This window comes from Carettochelys insculpta, chromosome 5 (assembly GCF_033958435.1).
Source record: "Carettochelys insculpta isolate YL-2023 chromosome 5, ASM3395843v1, whole genome shotgun sequence".
Lineage (NCBI taxonomy): Eukaryota > Metazoa > Chordata > Testudines > Carettochelyidae > Carettochelys > Carettochelys insculpta.
In genome coordinates this window covers 22,746,006-22,765,288 of record NC_134141.1, presented here as the reverse complement: position 1 = coordinate 22,765,288, position 19,283 = coordinate 22,746,006, and the positions used below count along the sequence as shown (strand labels likewise).

At 40.3% G+C, this 19,283-nt stretch overlaps 1 protein-coding gene across 1 annotated transcript in view; it reads left to right on the top strand.

The window, feature by feature from the left end:
* Positions 1 to 18,844, top strand: part of RORB (RAR related orphan receptor B) — a 57,510-nt gene extending 38,666 nt beyond the window's left edge. Inside the window, exons 5-10 of the mRNA XM_074994766.1 lie at positions 4,513 to 4,634; positions 8,011 to 8,143; positions 10,133 to 10,240; positions 11,470 to 11,580; positions 17,056 to 17,168; positions 18,689 to 18,844. Of these exons, the coding sequence (XP_074850867.1) occupies positions 4,513 to 4,634; positions 8,011 to 8,143; positions 10,133 to 10,240; positions 11,470 to 11,580; positions 17,056 to 17,168; positions 18,689 to 18,844 (743 nt within the window). The remainder of the gene's footprint in view (positions 1 to 4,512; positions 4,635 to 8,010; positions 8,144 to 10,132; positions 10,241 to 11,469; positions 11,581 to 17,055; positions 17,169 to 18,688) is intronic.
* Positions 18,845 to 19,283: the final 439 nt, after the last annotated feature.

Sequence of the window (19,283 nt, the reverse complement as noted above, 5' to 3'; positions counted from 1 at the left end):
GTGTTTGTGCAGTTCTGCTCTAGCACCTATTCCAGGATCGGCACTTCAAAAATCCGAAGAAACAGACATGTAGTAGCAAGTTTGGCTTTAAGATATTTTAATTGCCTAAATAGCTCTCTTGGGGCAGATCTATACTATCAGTCAAAGTCTATGTAATTTATGCAACTCCAGCTAAGTGAATGCTGTAGCTGGAGACAGTTTTTACCTTGGGTTGATTTACCATGTAGTCTCCACTCTGGGTGGTTGATGGGAGAATATTATTCTGTCAACTTCCTTTGTGCTTCTCATTCTGGTGGACTACCAGAATTGACAAGAATGCAATCACCAGTTGATTTTGAGGTCTTCACTAGACCGAGTAAATTGCCTCCTGCGTGATCAATCACCACGTAGCTAGTCACCCAGTAAGTGCAGACAAGTCATAGCCCAAAAGTCCCTAGAAAGATGCCGTTAGGGTGTTGTGACACAAAGATGTTATGTACCCTTTGCCTTTTTTACCTGAAGTATCTTGTGTAGTTTATCCATCAGAGAGCCTGTACTCTTACTTTTCATCCCTGTTGTCAATGGCTTTCGTGAGAGACATCATCTTGCCATTTTAACATTCATCCACTTTTTCCTTTTCTCAATTGCCAACTCTGAAAGGAAGCAGGCAGCCTTCTTGGATGCTTACATCTGTCTAATTAATAAACAGGCTGCTTTCCCTGGAGACCAAGCGTATCCTTTCCATGATGCCTTTAGTCTTAACTGGCCTGCGGCACCAGCATTCTAATGTCTTTGCACCTGGTGCATCTTTGGAAGACAGCATGCAGAAGTGCTGCTACTTCTGCTGGGACTAGCTCTAAGGCCTTCATACATCTAGATGGGTTTTATCAGCAGCTCAAGATACAATTAGTATAGGGGAAACAGTTCTGAGTACATGTGCACAGAGCTATAACTTGTGGGCCAGCCCTGCAAAATATTGAAAATCATATGAAATGCCACTGAACCAGTTCATCCTACGTACACACAGAAACAGGAAATACAAGAAGAAGAGAGCAGTGATGTGAGTGGATACCATAAGCTAGGTGTAATGATCGAGAGTATTTCAATGCAAATAAAACTACAGCATGTATATATTATTTTAACATTGTTACCTTCAATGTGCGGTATTATGGTTGAAAAGCAATAAGCTACCTCCTCCTCTAGGGGCAGTAATGTTGTCTTCTATTTCTTTATATCAAAACCATGAATAATTCTTACAGCCTGCATCTACACTAGCAAGTTCTTTTGAAAGAAGGTGGCTCTTTCGAAAGAGCCCAGGGAGCATCTGCACACACAAAGCGTTCTTTCGAAAGTAAATCGAAAGAATGTGGCGCTCCTTTCGAAATCACTCTTCCTTTCCTGTTTCAGGAAGATTGCCCCCTTATGAAAGCATCTTTAGAAAGAAAATGTGTAGACGCTCTGCAGGGCCCTTCCGTCAAAAGAGCAGTCTTCATTTTCGATCCCTGGCCTGCTCTTTCGAAAGTGTGTGTGAATGCTCTCTTTCGAAAGAGCAGATCATTCTTTTGGTCCGCTTTTTTGTGTGTGGATGCACTCTTTCAAAAGAAGTTCTTTCAGAAGAGATCTTCCAGAAGAGCTTCTTTCAAAAGGTCTCTGTAGTGTAGATGTAGCTACATTGTATAAGGAAAGGGGGCAGGGGAGGTAGGAAGAAGCAATGAAAAGTATGAGCGAGGACCTGGAGTCAGCAGAAAGGAAATGTATATGGCTGCCAAAGAGAACATATACTAAAACATGGTTTGTAACATAGCCTGGAAAAAGTGTATGAGAAGTTAAATTTATTTTTCCAGTGTCAGATGTATTGCTATAACACTTAAAAGTTCCTATGATTGCACTTTATTTCCATCTGGTCAAATCCTTGGTGACATGCAGCCCCGCCCCATACTTTCACCTTAATTTCTGCGGTCAGGTTTGCCATGGTCAATATGTTTCCAGCAGACATCATACACTTCATTCTCATTACCAGAATAAGACGTATTATAGACATGATGAAATAATGATAGCCTGGCTTATTTTAGAGTATAATTAGATTGATTCATTGTTGATAATGACTACCAATAAGTATGTGGGAAATTTTTTCTAACATCTTGGTTTTACAACAACAACAAATGGACTATGCAACTTCTTGGTAAGTGATAAATGTTCTTGTGCCATATTCTGCCTTGATCCAGTGTAAATCCACTGTAATTCAACTGAAGTCAGTGAAATAACTGAATTAAACATGTGTAAGAGAAGCTCTTTTCCGCTCAGTCATAATTTGAGTTTGGAGGTTGAATTAATCTGAAATATTTCACATGAGATTGCTAGGGTTTGCCTAGTCTCTAGCTTAAAACCATGCTAAGTCAATTTTCACATGGTTTCCTTCTACAACTATAGCTGGGTCATATCTCCTTTGCCCCAGAACTCTAACTGAACAAACCAGGACTGATGGTCTGCTTTAACTCAATCCACAGCTGTTAGGCACCCAGATTTCTTCATGTTAGCAAACCTACAGCTTTTGCCAGACAGATTTAAGTGGAGGAAAGTGATTTCTCTTCCACTGGTAATATCTACAATAGGTGGGTGACAGGAGACCTGCCATTGATCTCTATGAAAATTTTACAACCATGACCCAAATTTCTCTGCTGTAGTTTGCTGAATTTCCTGTATCTTTTCTGCTCCCTTTCCAGGCTTTTCTTTTTCATTCCTTTCTCCCAACATGGCCAGATACACAGTAGGCTACGGTTACACTGACCCAAACCACAGGCAGCAGAATGCAAATGAGTGGTCCCAAAAATGCAGATGGCTGCTCATTTGCATAATCACTCACCAGCAGACACTGCCACCAGCATAAAAAAAGAGCTGTGTAAACGTGGGTCTGCCGGTGAATCCCCCCCCTTTTGTTGTTTTCATGTTTGGGACCACCCATTTGCATACTGCTGCTGGCAATTCAGGTCAGTGTAACCACAGCCAGTAGATTATTAGTATGACCAAACAAGACAGTATGAGATAAAGGTTACACCTGTTTCTCCTGGATAAAAATATGGTATAGACCCTATGCAGCCACCAATGTGCCTTTTGGAATGTTATTACTAGAGGTGGGTGAAAGATTTTGGCTGAAACTCTTTTTCACAGCCACATACAAATTCAGGCTGACCAAATCATTTTTGTGAATTTATGCTCATTTTGGTGAATTCTTTCCATTAAAAAAAAAATTAAATGTTTTGATTTTAAGGTTACAGTCGCCAGAGGAGTTAGGCAGCACTCAAAAAGCATTGGTGGCTTCCTTACTCCTTTACTCCTAACAGCCCCGTGTCTCGTACACTCACCTGTGATGTGAGAGACCTATGTTCCAATTCTTGCACTTTAACCGGAATCGCCTCCCTTCCACTTGAGAGCCCTAACAGACAACCTACTGAGATGTCGGGTTGCCCTGAATCTCTCCTCTTGATGTTGTGTAAAGAGTTAATTATTCACCAAAACCCAGGTATTTTTCCTCCCAGATAAGTTCTCTAACTAGCAGGTGGCAGAATCTCTTTCTCTCTCTCTCTCTGGCCCAGTGAGTACTTAATTATTTATACAAAGTGGAGCAGCTGCAACAGGGGAGACTGAGAGTGATGTAGAGAAGTGATGAAGAAGCTATGCTGTTCCTGCTCCTCCTCACTCCCATGCCCAAAGCTGGCTGCAGCGCTTTGCATGGACTGCCTCTTCCTAAGGAATAGGTTGTCATTTACATAGGAGGTTTTGCTGCTGTTGCTCCATGTCAAAATCCATTTGAAAATACCGTCCTATGTTTCTAAAATAGCGTGTCTGTCCAAACACAGATAAAACTTTCATCGCCACTGGGTACATTTTTACCCAAAGGCTACCAATTTTTAATTTTGTAATCCTTAACCAAGCCAATCCCCTGTGGCTTTGGATGTAACAGTGAACATTTGCTGAGTTCTAATAACAACTAGCTAACTATGAAAACATTTCACACTGATAAAAAAGAATAATGAAAGAATAACAGATTTATCTCTTAGGTAATGAATGTTGTGGGTAAACAAAGGTGGGAAAAGTACCCAAAAAGATACTCGAGTAAAAGTACACCTGCTACTGGGGGGAATGTACTGAAGTACAAGTCACCAGTGTCTCTCTGGATAATTTCTTGAGTAAAAGCACACACACACATGCACACACATCACTTCTTCATTGTACTCAATACCTAGAAGTGAAAGCAGCTGCACTTTTACTCAAGTAATTTTTGCACCTCTGCTAATAAATACATTTGTTAGTCTCCAAAGTGCTACAGGACTGCTTGGTATTTGTGAGGCTACAGACTGATATGGCTGTCCCCTGGGTCTTTTGATAAATGTGACATTCTCCAGTCTCCTATGCATAAAAAGTATTGCATTGTTATCTACTGATTATCCCTCTATGCACAACACTTGTCTTCAAAAATATTTGTATTGCAAATTACTATTCCCTGTGAGTTTCTGCTTTTCCCCCATTTCTTAGATCGAATTGCACAGAATATCATTAAGTCCCATTTGGAGACGTGTCAATATACAATGGATGAACTACACCAGCTTGCATGGCAGACGCACACATATGAAGAAATTAAAGTATACCAGAGCAAGGTACGGTACTCCAACACTTTTCTTGCTTCCCCTTCTCCTTCCAATTTATAATGATTCAGTGCAGTATATTTGGCAGGGCCTTGTTAATCGATACCCAGTTAAGATTTATACCTTTGGGGTGGGAAAGAGCACTTTGATATTAGAAGAATTTGCCAACTAAGATGCAAATGAACATTTTAAAATAAAAATAACATCATATTAGTGTGCTTGCTAGTAGCATAGAGTCAGGGCAAAGGAAATGATGATAAAACCAGCCTCCCGTATTATTGGTTACCATAGGCCTAATCTTTTCCCAAAACTCCAATCAACTTTATTTGGAGCTAGATTGGATTCCATATGTTGGAAGAGTTTTCAAAACAGAAGATTGATTTGTTTAACATATTTATGACAAAACTATCCCCAGAATAAATATTTGTACTGCAAGGAAAGTAAATCTCCATCACCTGTAGGTAGTAAATAATGCAGAATTAAACACACTGTAAAGTGTAGTTATACAGTTGAAAAATAGCTGTAAAAATGAACTCATTCAGTTGTACAGGCTGAACCTCCCAGAACTGTAGTTCTCTTGTCTGGACACATCTGTCATCCAGCAGGACCACAGATTTTCCTGGACCAGAGATGCCAGGCAGCAGACTGAGAGACTGGAGCAGGGGACCTCCTTCATCTGGCAAACTCCCTTTTCCAGGACCAGTCAGGTCCTGTGGGTGCTGGACAAAGGCAGTGCAACCTGTATATTTATTCTGCCCCCTATTATTCCCATATCAGAATATTTCTCCCACTTGGAGGTCTTCAGATTCAGTCCAGGCAGCGGATATCAAGTTGAGTTCTTCTGCCTGTTTTCCATTTTTGCAAATTACAAAGAGTCAGCCTTCACAATTTAGACAAAGCAGAATGGAATTCTGTTTGTTCTTTGAAGCTCTCTTGGCTCCTAAGTGATAGGAGTTGATACTCACCATTGGCAGATGTAGCCCAAGGACACCCTTGTGCCTTCACACACAGTGGGGTGATACAGCGAGCAATTTTGTGCAGTCGCTTTTCTGGCTGTAACTACACATTAATGACTTTGAAAAGGTTTTTGAACTCAGCAGGAGTGTGCTACAGGGTGAATAAATAGCATTAGTATATTTCCTCTGCTAGCAATATGTTTGCTTATTTATATTGCCTAATAGTCATTAATTTATATATATATATATATATATATATATGTAGAAAGAAATTGATATACAAGCTAGAACCACAAAAGGATTTAGGTGCCTAACTGCCATTCTTGGTGCCTAAATCCCAGAATCAGTCCCTACTAGGATTCACAGAGCCCCTATTTCATTACTGTCAAACACCATAAGCACTTAAACTTGTTCAGCACTTCATTTTTCAGGAGAAAATCTGGAGATGCATATGTTTGTCTCCATGAATGCAGACTGCCACCTGATGTCAGGCGCTCAGAGGACTAAGGCCCAGATCAAGGCACGAACCTGTGTACAAATCTTAGTGATGTGCTTTTAAGTCGATGCTTGTTATAGAAAGATAAACCTTGAGGCTATGGCTACACTAGCGAGTTTTGCCATCAAAACCCCGGTTTTGCTGACAGAACTTGTGGAGCGTGCACACACACAATGCATTTTGTCGACAGTATTTGGACAAAACACAGCACTCTTGCGGGTAGAGCTCTGCCTCAGAGCTTTGAGGCATAATGCTGCTGTTGACAGATTCCATCATAAAAAAGTTATGTGGCCACTCTGGGGTGGGGGCCTTCTTTCGACAGACAGGACATCCACAACAGCGGGCAGCCCTGTCTGCTGTGCTTCTGGGTGCCTGTTTGGTCGAGCTGCTCTGTCAACGGAGCAGAGTGCTCTCCTGATTGGTTTTTGTGCGTGGCTGCACTCTGTTGACAGAAGTTTTCTTGGGAAATCTTTTACGACAGTGACGTCTGTTGACAGAGCACTGTTGTGTAACCATAGCCTTAGAGAATAACCTTCTGCAATAAAGTTGTTTTGCAGCAGTCTGCCACCCTTGGCTGTGATTAAATTCACATGCGGTTCCTGATCTGGTAGGCAATCTCAGAATTGTCATAGCAGAATGGAATGGAAACCTACAGATGCTGGAAGACCTCTTTCATAATATTTGGTTCGAGTACTTGCTCACCCCCAATGCCCTGGAGGTGGGAGATCCAGTATTCAACTCCTTCCCCTGTCAGAGGAGTAGACAGGACTTGAACTCAGGCCAGTAGGTGACGAGGTATTGGCTGTGGCCACACTTGGCCAAAATTTCAAAATGGCCATGCCAATAGTCAAATCAGAGGATACTAATGAGGTGCTGAAATGAATATTCAGCTCCTCATTAGCATGCTGCCAGCCACAGCACTTCAACAGTGACGTGTTTCGGTCATGCGTGACATGGCCACACTGAGGTCCTTTTCCAAAGAACCCCACAGACTTCGAAATCCCCTTATTCCTGTCAGCTGGAATAAGGGGATTTCGAAGTCTGTGGGGTCCTTTGGAAAAGGACCTCAGTGTGACCATGTCACGCACAATCGAAACGCAGCACTTTCGAAGTGCCGTGGCTGGCAGCGTGCTAATGAGGAGCTGAATATTCATTTCAACACCTCATTAGTATCCTCTGATTTGGCTATTGGCATGGCCATTTTGAAATTTTGGCCAAGTGTGACCACAGCCATTGTGATGTAGGGCCTCTTCAGTGTCTCATGTTGAAGTTGCGCCTCCGTGTATGACTTCAAAATGCTATTAGATCAGGGGGCCTGGATCCTGGGTCAATAATTCAATAGTAAAACATTCAATAATTTATTTTCTCCCCTTTGCTCTACAGGCTGCTCCATATCTTGTTTACTGCACTCTAGTCAAGCCTTACTCTGAAAACAGAACTGTTAATTTCTTCATGAATTTTTAAAGGCTTCTCATCACTGTAGTATCAGAGTGTTTCTCATATATTAATGAAGTTATTTTCCCATCATCCCTGTAAGACAGGGTGTTATCCCGTTGTATAGGTGGGGGACTTAGTCACAGAGAGCTTATCAAAAGTACCAAATTTCAAGTCCTTCCTTTAAACCATGGGTTCGCTAGAGCTTTACAAAAAAATTATCATGAGCAAAACAATGTATTTTTCACTAGCCTTGTTCCTGTAAACGTCTGACGTGATTTGGCTGAATTTTTCCAAAAATCTTCTACTGAAAGCAACACCCAGCCTGACAAATTTCAGCCCCAAGCGGTTAAACTTTGACAAAGCTATTAGCCACTGAAAATAGGGTCTTATAATGAGATGAGTCAAGCAAACTTGACTGCAAGTGGTGCTACCAGCTCTATCATGCTGACCATTCTGTTTGCTTACTGCTTTATTCTGTATTTGCATGTTCCCTTGGAAGACAAGAGAAGCACTGTGGCAGCAGTGTGCCATCCAGATTACTCATGCTATTCAGTATGTCGTGGAGTTTGCAAAGCGGATAACAGGCTTCATGGAACTCTGTCAAAATGATCAAATTCTGCTCCTTAAGTCAGGTGAGTGGTTCATTCAGAATTCTCCTCCTCACAACCTTTCCAGGTTTCACATTTAAACCCTACATGATCCTCTGTGTTAACATCCTTCATGTCTTCAATCCCATTCCCTACCAAGCTAATTATATTTTTCATTTATAGAAAAAAACTTAACGATTAATTAGAGAAGCCACAATCCCTAGTTTGACATGCAGTGCAAGGAAGTATTGAGTTGAGCTTCAGTCACCAAACTGCTGCCATTAAAACTACCACTTGATTTTAGTGAATCAAATCCAGGCTAACTGGGCCCTGTCTCACTGGTCAGCTCTAATTATTTTAATGACGATACAGCAATACCCAGTTAGTACTTAGTAAGCAAAATCTCTGCTGGCAAGAATTCATCCTGGGATGAGCGTGGTTGGATTGTGACAGCATGCATTGAAACCGTGATGTGTGTGCATATGTTGAAATGAGGGTGGAGAGTGAGTTTTTTCTGACATGTTACACAGCAATTTCTGCACTTATTTTAGAATAATCATTCTAAGACACACTTTGGTGACATTTAGCTGTTAGGAACTGTTACCTTGCAGTACCTCCATTGCACTCCATAGTTCAAAACAGTCTTGTCAAACAAGCCACCACTGGTTAACTGCATTACCATGTACTGTCATGGCTGTGGAGCTGGAAGAGGCTAGGCTGCAGCATGAGGCAGTTTCTTTCAGCTAGAGAAATGCCTTGATGCATTTAATGGAGAATTCTGATAGAGGCTGTGTTTGTCCTCTACTTGGTCAGAAGGACATGGCTTTAATGTGGGACCACAATGTCTGAGGCAAGTTCAGACTGCAGAAAAAATGAAAAGTTCCATCTGGCTCCAACAGGAATACAGAAGATCCACTGGAATAACCGGGTATTAGCATTAGAATAATTAATTATATCATTACTGTCATCCAGTTCAGTATTAAACAGTTTTATTCATTTGGCTGATAAAGCAAAAGAAAAGTAGCACTTCAAAAAAGATTGTGAAATCCTGTACATAAAATTCATCATAGGAGAACATGGTTAGCTGCAGAGTGCATACACTGCTAAAGTTCTGCTGGCCCTCATGCTGCTAATATTGATCGGAGCTAGCCAGTATTTGGGATTTTTCCTGCAGTTCTATAAAAATTCCCTTTATGAAATTTTTCCTGTTAGGAAATTCTGGTTTACCTGTGGTAATGTTTAAAAATCTGACAAAGTAATATTCCCACCCTCCCACCCCACCAGCCTCACATGCTGTACAGTGACTGGTCCTAAGGCTGGGTCTTGCAGAAAAGGGCAGGCTGGAATTTGTGGAAGTCTATGGGTGCTAGCCAGCCTGGGGTGGGGGCAGTGGCCATGGTGGGGAGGCTCTGGATCCTTGGATGTCAGTAAGTGGCTGGGTCCTGGGGAAAAGAGGGAGAGGTTCAACCAAGAAGTTTATGATCTACCCATGGTCTAAAGTTATAAGGAAGGGGCAAAACCTCCTCCTCCTGCTCTTTTATGCACGTTTAGACATGCTCTGAGCACAGCTACTGGATCAGGACTCTAGGTATTCCACCTGGAACTTAGGCAAGAGTTAGGGACCACACTGCTGTCCAGTGTCAAGATGTAGGCAGGGGTGCAACATGCCCTCCTGCTGCCATATAGATGCCTGGGGGACTTCAGTAGTGGACCCCGAGCTCCTGATCCAGAAAGGTGAAATCAGTGGAAGTTAGAAACACAAATATCTTTGGCCTCAAAAATTTTAGGCACCTTCAGGGTTAGGGAGCAAATGAGCAGGATTTTGTGGTTGCCAGTGACACAGTATTGAACTTAAGTGCTTAACACCCCTCACCCCCACCATCCCATGTAAATCCCTGTTTGTGCCCAAGGTTGTTTCTATTCATTGGTATTTTGCTAAAAAGCTTTTTCTGAAATGGAATGCGCTCTGCTTTCAAAAGTGCCTTGAAACATCCCGGTAACGAAGCGTGTGCATTCTCTTTCCTTGTCCAACAGGCTGCTTGGAAGTGGTCTTGGTGAGAATGTGTCGTGCCTTCAACCCACTCAACAACACTGTTCTGTTTGAAGGAAAGTATGGAGGAATGCAAATGTTCAAAGCTTTGGGTAGGTTGGCCTTTGTTGTTTTCAACCGCTACAATGAGCATGAGTCTCTCATGAATGGGAGATTTTCTAAATATAACCACCACCCTCCCAACAAAAAATTGTTAGAAGCTTTTGAATCCTCTACTGTCACAGAAAGGAGACCAGCCATTTGAGTTAGCGTAGTAACTCCATTAGCTGTGAGCAGTTGTAGGCTGTTTTCCTCTAATGGAGAAGGAGCTGTGGGAGGTTTACAAGACCTGTTTTGGCAGAGTGCCATATAAGGACTGAGTTAAATATGAATGCAGATTTAAGAATTTGGCCTAAAGTGATCCCACCCTCATTTGTCCTGGACGTTAGCCCTGGTGTGTAATACCAACCTAAAAAGTGGTTTCAAAATTGAATCCTGTGTGGAAGATGGAAGGATGGATCCAATGAAGGTCATGAGGGGGCACGAAAGGTTTATCCAGAATATTCAGATGCAGTTCAGGTTCACACAGTTTCATTTTGTAGAACAACTGTTTATTTCCAAGTCATGACATCTACCATGCACGGTGACTGTTACTTTGCCTTACAAATTATGTCCGTGTTTTGGTAGTGAGAGTAACCAAACTGTTCATCATTCAGCAAGCAGGACCAAAGCCAGTGAAGGCTTTAAGATTGGTATTAATTAGAATATATTTAGCTCATTCCTTACATACACACCATATCTAAATATTCCATACACGTGTAGCTGATTTTCTTTGTCCCAATGCATGTTTTTCTCGAAACTTGAAACAGTGCCATCATATATTGTTATCTCATGGGATGTTGTAGGAGATGACTGTTCTGTATTCCTTAGACTCCTTTGGTAGATGTCATTTTAATTTCAGAAACAAGATATTTTTTCATTAAGAGAAAAGAAAATTCTTGGTAAATGTCTCTGTATGATATTGTAATAGACATACTTTCCCCTGGATTCTTCTTTGAAGCTTTTTGATACAATTTTTATAGGAATTCATGGAAAGCTGTCATATGCAGCTGCAAATGTGACTTTTTAAATAGCCTAGCTTTCTAAATGAGTGCAAATTCAGTGGTAAGTAAAGGGTTCACCTAACATGAACACTCACTCATTCACTTTAATTTTTTTCCGTCTCTCTCACACACACAAATACACAAATGTTTGTTTACTTGACATCAAATCAAGCAGCTGTCAAGGCAGGTTAAAGAAGTGATAAATATCTAGCACTGACTTTGTCCTCTGTGGTCTGTAGGTTCTGATGATCTGGTGAATGAAGCATTTGACTTCGCAAAGAATTTATGTTCCTTACAGCTGACTGAGGAAGAGATTGCTTTGTTTTCATCTGCTGTTCTCATATCACCAGGTAGTTATCTCCAAGTTTTTGATGAATACTCTTTTTGAGTGCATCGTTGTTCCCATTTTATTCCCTGCATAAACAGCTGTTGTTCCTACTCAAACTGGCACATGAAGTACTTCAAGAATTTCTGGATTATCCTCCAAAGTTTTCATTTATACATTATATCAACAGCAGTTAACCTACTAAAAATAGGTTCAAAACGAAATACGGTACACCAGGCTAAAGGACCAAAGGTAGGCAGATTTATCACCTGCCTTTTATCCAAAACATTCTGGCCATCTGTTCAAAATCTGAAGTAAATTACAGAAAAATAGCCAGCTGGATCTGAGACAAGTATTATCTCTTCAGCATGCAACAGCACTGGCATAAGATGAAGGAAGAAACATAGGAATACTGAAAAGACATGAGAGGAGGGGGCAGATTGTGTGTGATAGGCATAGATACCACTTGCAAGTGGTACAGAACAGCTTTCTGCCACATGGACCTCTGAGATTACATTGTGTCTCAAGGAGGCGTATTCCTTCCTGAATTTTATGAAGCACAGGGCTTCAGCTCCTTCCTTCCCACTGTTGTGGCTGGCACAATGTCCCATTTGATAGAGATGACACTGTAACTGACTTTTCACATGGAATGGGAGCAAGCAGGGCAGGAACCTTTCCCATACTGCCAACCTGTACACAGGCCAGTCAGAAATATGTTTATTCTCATGGAAATATACTCATTCACATATATGTGTTTGAAAACTGGTTGCATGAATGTTCACAGAAAAGCACAAAAAACAGGGGTTGGACCATGGATGATTGAATCAGATCACAAGCTGAACTTAGTGGACATGTTCACAATTCAGTGTGGGATTTTTGAAAATGTCTTAGGGAAAAGCACTTTCTCACTGAAAGTTAATGGTCATCATGTGCCTAACGTCATCAGACCTTTTGAAAATCTAACCATTTTTTATTCTCTCCCTCATTCCCACATTCACCCAGTTCTGCTCCTAGCCTCCTGTAGCTTGCTCTTCCCTTTGTCAAAATTGGTGGAAGAGATTAATTTGGATAAATTTAGACCAGCACATGTGGTGTCAATGTACTTCATATCATCGTAACATGCTGTAAGGTTTCTGGTCGTTGTTATTTCTACAGAAGCTCTTGTATTCTGTGACAGTTTGCTTGGTGCTGGAAGGGATGATCCCGTTATACATGCTGCAGGTTAGCACCTTTGGCTTCTTAAACGGAGTCACGGGCTACAAAGCTGCTTTTCTGGGATGTTTTCTAGGACAGAAGGTTCCTCAGCCACAGGAGAAAAGAGAGGAGCGGATCAGGAAGCGGTATCATACCTCTCCAACTGAGCTTTGTTATGTATTACAAAACCTTTACAATATGCAGAGGTGGATTCCCTGTGACAATAATTTAACCTGTCTTTGTATTTAAACCTTCCTTGAGAGTTGTGTTCCAATTTGATGTCCTATGGCGACTTACTTTAGCCATAAAGGATCCGATTCAAGACACATTTAAATCACTGGGAAATTTTCCATTCAGTTCAGTCAGCCTTGGATCAGGCTAGTACAGGCCATAAATAAAAAAGGTGTGACAAATGCAGTAGCTGAATGAATTTGGGAGCTAGACACACTTAAGTGAAATCAAATTTCCACCCAATGTTTTGCCTCACAGAATAAATGAAGGAGGAGCAAATTACTGCTTCAGACCAACAGCAAGGTCTGGTAACAAACACCACCAAGACTTCACAGATTTCAGCAGCTGGTTTGGGCTGGGTCCAAATCCCATGGAAGTGATGAGAAGATTCCTGTTAACTTCAGCTGTTTTTGATTAAGCCCTTTATGAGACATGCTTAGCTAGAGGTAGATGGTACATGGATTTCAAAATAAAAAGCAGTCAAGTAGCACTATAAAGACTAGCAAAATAGTTTATTAGGTGAGCTTTCGTGGGACAGACCCACTTCTTCAGACCATAGCCAGACCAGAACAGACTCAATATTTATGGCACAGAGAACCAAAAACAGTAAGCAAGGAGGACAAATCAGAAAAAGATAATCAAGGTGAGCAAATCAGAGAGTGGAGGGGTGAGGGGGAAGGTCAAGAATTAGATTGAGCCAATTATGCAGACGAGCCCCTATAGTGACTCAGAAAGTTCCCATCATGATTTAAACCATGTGTTAATGTGCCGAATTTGAATATAAATGTCAGCTCATCCACTTCTCTTTCTAAAACAGAGCGATAATTGCTCTTCAGTAACACACATACCTTGAGGTCATTGACAGAATGCCCCATTCCATTAAAATGTTGACTAACTGGTTTGTGGATCTGGAGTGTTTTGATGTCTGTTTTGTGCCCATTGACCCTTTGTCTAAGGGAGTTAGAAGTCTGTCCAATATACAAAGCATCTGGGCGTTGTTGGCACATGATGGCATATATGATGTTAGGAGAGGAGCATGAGAAAGTGCCCGTGATTCTGTGAGTAACCTGGTTAGGTCCAGTGATGGTATTTCCAGAGAAAATATGTGGACAAAGCTGGCAGCGGGCTTTGTTGCAGGGAAAGGTTCCAGGACTGGTGTTCCTGGGGTATAGACTGTGGCTGTTAGTAAGGATCCTCATGAGGTTGGGAGGTTGTCTGTAGGAGAGAACAGGCATGTCACCCAGGGCCTTCTGGAGTGTAGCATCCTGATTAAGAATAGGTTGTAGGTCTTTAATAATTCGTTGCAGTGGTCTGAGTTGGGGGCTGTAGGTGATGACCAGTGGTGTTCTGTTCTTGGCTTTATTGGGCCAATCTTGGAGTAGCTGGTCTCTGGGTATGCGTCTGGCCTTGTTGATTTGTTTTTTTACTTCTCCTGGTGGGTAATTCAGGTTTATGAATATTTGGTAAAGTTCTTGTAGTTTTTGGTCTCTGTCAGTAGGATCAGAGCAAATGCGATTGTGCCTAAGAGCTTGACTGTAAACAATGGATCTAGTCATGTGTGCAGGATGGAAACTGGAAGGGTGTAGATAAGTATAGCGATCAGTAGGTTTTCAGTACAGTGTGGTACTGATCAGGCCATCCTTGATTAGTACTGTAGTGTCCAGGAAATGTATCTCTTGCATGTTGTAATCGAGGCATAAGTTGATGGTGGGGTGTAGATTGTTAAAGTCTCTGTGGAATTCTTCTAGAGCCTCTGTACCATGGGTCCAAATCATAAAGATGTCATCAATGTTTCAAAATACTGATTCATCCTTATGGTCCTCTAAGTCCCTTACCATTTGGGAAAGTACCAAATATTTTAATGATAGTATTTGCAGTTGATTGGAAATCCCTTGTTCATTTGTACTTTTTTCTAAAACATCTGTGGGTTGATTTAGTGCTCCAAAGAGTGAATGACTCAAGTATCCTGAAAGTGTCTCCACTAACTGCCAATATATTCAGGATTCTCTACAGCTGTCCTGTTACAGCATTTAAGTGCTGTGCCTCTGGCAAGCAGAAATATCTGGATATAGCAAGTGTTTGAGAGTAGTGTCCTGTAGATAAACAGGGGCAACTACCAAACTCATTGTCACTGTGCTCCAATTCAGAATATCAATCTGCTCCTCAGAGGCACAAGAGTAGTTACGGTAATATCCCATAGTTCTACCTGAATGTGTCTTTCCTATGCACAGACAAAAAGATACTTGTAATCAATTTCTTTTCTCTCCCACATCACAAAGAAACACATGTCAAGGTGAAGGATATGTGCCACATCTTTCTGCAGTCTGTGTGTGGGGAGGGGTGAAATACCACACAGATGGTATGCAACGTATGACGCTCACAAATATTTGCTTTGTCATGAACTTAACACTGTTAACGCTTTTGCATAACCGCCCTAATTGCTAATATCATACACTGCAACAAAATCACCAAACAACGGTGCCAACAGTACTGCTTCATTTTCAAGCTCATTTGTTACTGAGAGAGACATCTTTAAGGAGTATCCCTCTTCTGAGAAATCTGTTTTGCTCCATATTACTGTATGCTCATGTAGCCAGGTGTTATGTAAGCTCTTAGCTAATCTTGTTATGGCTGCTCCTGCTATTACCGAATCTAGTTGCTTACCTTATGTGAACAAGATTCTTTATCTTTGTAACAAGGTTCCTTTCTCTGAGCATCTGTTCAGTGTCTGGAGACATCAGCCCTATCTCTTTTCAGCAAAGGCTCTGACTTGTGCGCCCCAAATAGCAATGTTTTCCTGCTATAGCCTTTTCATGCATTTCTCCCCACACGGGGCCTGGCAACATGATCGAATGGCTGTTAATTTTGTGTCGAAACCCAAGTGTTATCTGGTCTGTATGATAAATTTATATGAATGGTTAACTTACATTAATCCTGTGCATTCAGTGATAGTACTTCACTTAGGCCTTTGATTAAAAAAATATGTGTCTGAATGGGGGAAAAGGCTTTTCTGTGTCTCCTGCCTTTTCCTGTAATATTTATCTTTTGCACTAAAATGTATCTTTTCATTTCTCATTTGAAAGCCAAAAAATATTTCTCAGATCCAATCAGGATCGATGGAAGGGCGGGGGGAAGAGAGATTGATTTGCAGCAAGATAGCAAAAAAGTTTACAGTAAATGTATTGTATTAATGGACACAATTGAATGACGGTCTGGTGCACCACTTACCGTATGGTGGTGTCTGGAAGGCATAAGTTGGGCGAATGTAGATCCTCATCTTTCCCTGAAATCACAGGGAGTTTTCATCTTGACTTCAGTGCAAGCAAGATAGGTTCCAAGCAGGTATTTCTAGAAATATATTCTCACAGATAAGTTAGAGCTTATTTTATCTGACTTGTCGTTTCAATAGGAGTCCCTTTTTAAATAATGATAAACCTGTACTTCATGATGTTTCAACAAAAAAAAATCTGAAGTATTAAGAAAACCTTTGAAAGGAAAGCTATTTCTGGTTATTCGGAATTAACTGTTGCTCTCAAATGGTTAGCCTGACTGAGACTTATTTATTTAGTTTTTAATTTTTCAGTTGCTGTATTTTATTATTGTCAAAGAGGTATGGCTACTTTGATCAGTTTGTTTATTCTTTCTGCACTCAAGAGGAGGTCAGACAGCATTATTTGGACTTTATCTGTGAGATATTAAATAGAGAAATATGAACTAAAACAGTAGAGAATAAATAAATTGTTTGGAGTGTGTTTATTTTTTCAGGGGTTTATCCATTTTGTCATGTCTTTCTCTTGCTTGTCCTCTTTTAAAGTCTGCATAGTCAAGTTCAAACATATAAATGCAGTGCATTGGTGGCAATTATGTATTTTATGTCTGTGACTTGAACTCTCTGGTGATCTTATAATAGTTCATTATATTCTGCCTCTGAAACTATGTGTTAATGGCATCGCAATCCCTCAGCCTACTGAGATTATTATTAACACTTGTCAGCATGGAATGTGATACCCAGTTGTGGATGAGCCTTCCTCCCTTGTTTTTGTTGACATTAAACTTTGCTTTTCTTCTTTGTCAGATCGAGCCTGGCTAATAGAACCAAGAAAGGTCCAGAAACTTCAGGAAAAGATTTATTTTGCACTTCAACATGTGATTCAGAAGAACCATCTTGAGGATGAGACCTTGGCAAAGGTAGATCTTTAGAACACACTAGTTCATGATTATATTAGTGGAACAAGTGTTCCTAAGATTCAGGTGTGTTGCCAACATGTACATAGCAATTCTACTATAACTCTCTTATATAGCTGGTAACCAAATGAAGGTTTTGATAAAGGGTGTTTCCAAAAGTGGAAGAACAGTCATAGCACTGCCAAAAGTGAAGTGGCAATTTCGGCATAACCAGATTATCTGATCCAGTATTTAAAATGTAATCTTTTTTTTAAAAAATTCACTGAAAATGAAAGTCAGAAGACTCTGGAAGATATTAATATAGGAATTCAGAAAACAAGCTTAGTCTTAATTTATTTCCCCACTCACTAAGGGTAAGAAAGAAACTGTTACCATTTTATAATATGTTGTTCCAGTTACTCAACTAAGGGGGTAATAAACCCTGGAACTTGCATTCACGTAAGGGGAAAATAGCAGTGAGTTATCCCTGAAGATTTACAGCCATAGATCATAGTGTGTAAATCTGTGGCTTATTTTTTATTCTATTGGCCAAATATTTTGCTATTGATTTGCTAAAATTGTGATTGTTTAAAATAGGAATAAAATTCATAAGGTTTGAAAAGAGAAGGGTCCCTTTCAGATTTCTGGAGAACCAAGGCAATAGCTTTATCAGTTGAGTTGGTAAGGCTTCTTCCTGAAATATTCCCATGTACATATTTGCTAACACTGGGGAAAAGCACAGTCACAATGGTCTAGAAAATCAAATGGAAACTGCAAAACACACCTGCCCCCTTGCTTTTTTCATGTCTGCTGTAAGAATCACCAGCATACTTTGTATTTTTTAGAGATTTCATATCTGTCAAATGTATGTAAAAACTATGTACTATAAAAAGATACTGAAAATGTCGTCAGAAAAATAAAGCCTTAATATTGCAATCCTGGTAAGAATGAATGGATGAAACTCCCCTCCTATTAATTTCTATCAGAGATTTGCCAGATAAAAGACGATGAAATGTGTGGTGTGTATTACATAAATTGTAAATTCAGAGGAAGTTGAGACATTTTAATTAGGTAGGTCTCTCATGTATTTGCACAAAACCTGCTGCAAAACCAAAAATACATTGCTTTCCACAGGACATTGTATGAGTTTACTGAGTGGTATTTTTATTCAGTTACTTTTTCTGGGAAAAAGCAAGGGAGCTGTTGCTATCCTTTTATCTGCGAGCCTTATTTTCTTCTTTTTCATTCCAGCCGTGGTGCTGTTACGGGAATGAGACTTCATTAAGTGCCACGTCCAATTTGCAGTCCTCAATCTTACATGCCTATTTTAAAGTAACACCAGCATTTCTAGAACTGTTGAGTTTGGTCTTTACTTAAATTTTACTGGTTTTTAACTTTTCTGGTTGAGGTAGCCTTGTTAAACAGGTTTCATTTTTCTCAATGAATCATAGTTAGTTACTCTTCTACCCAGCAGGGTGCTACCTTTGTGCATTTTGGAAGCACTGCTTTATTCTAAATGATTTCTTGCTCTTTTTTCCTTACAGTTAGTAGCCAAGATACCAACCATTACTGCACTTTGCAACTTGCATGGAGAGAAACTGCAGGTATTTAAGCAATCTCACCCAGATATAGTGAATACACTGTTTCCTCCATTATACAAGGAGCTTTTCAATCCAGACTCAACCACTGGCTGCAAGTGAAGGGGAAGATAGAATTGTCACATAGTCATGGAATGCATCACTGTTAAGACAAAAGAAATGTTTTCATGAAGACTTTAAAAAATGTCACTACTGCAACACTAGGAATGTCCTGCACTTAATAGAATTATTTTTCACCGCTACAGTTTGAAGAATGTAAATATGCACCTCTGAGTGGGGCTCTTTTATTCTTGTCTTTCTTTTACTTTTTTTTTTAACTGACTATGAATATACAAATATAGGACACTGGGTGGTACCTTTTTTATTTTATTGGGTTATGTTTTGGGAGACAATTGTTCATAGAATTTTATTGTAGATATAAATGAGAACAGAGCAATACTTTGCAGTATTACTCTTGCTGTTTATTGTTCAAATATAATTTAAGAAAATTCCACTTATTAGACTTGCCTATTTCTATGTTTTAGATAGTTTAATGCATGTG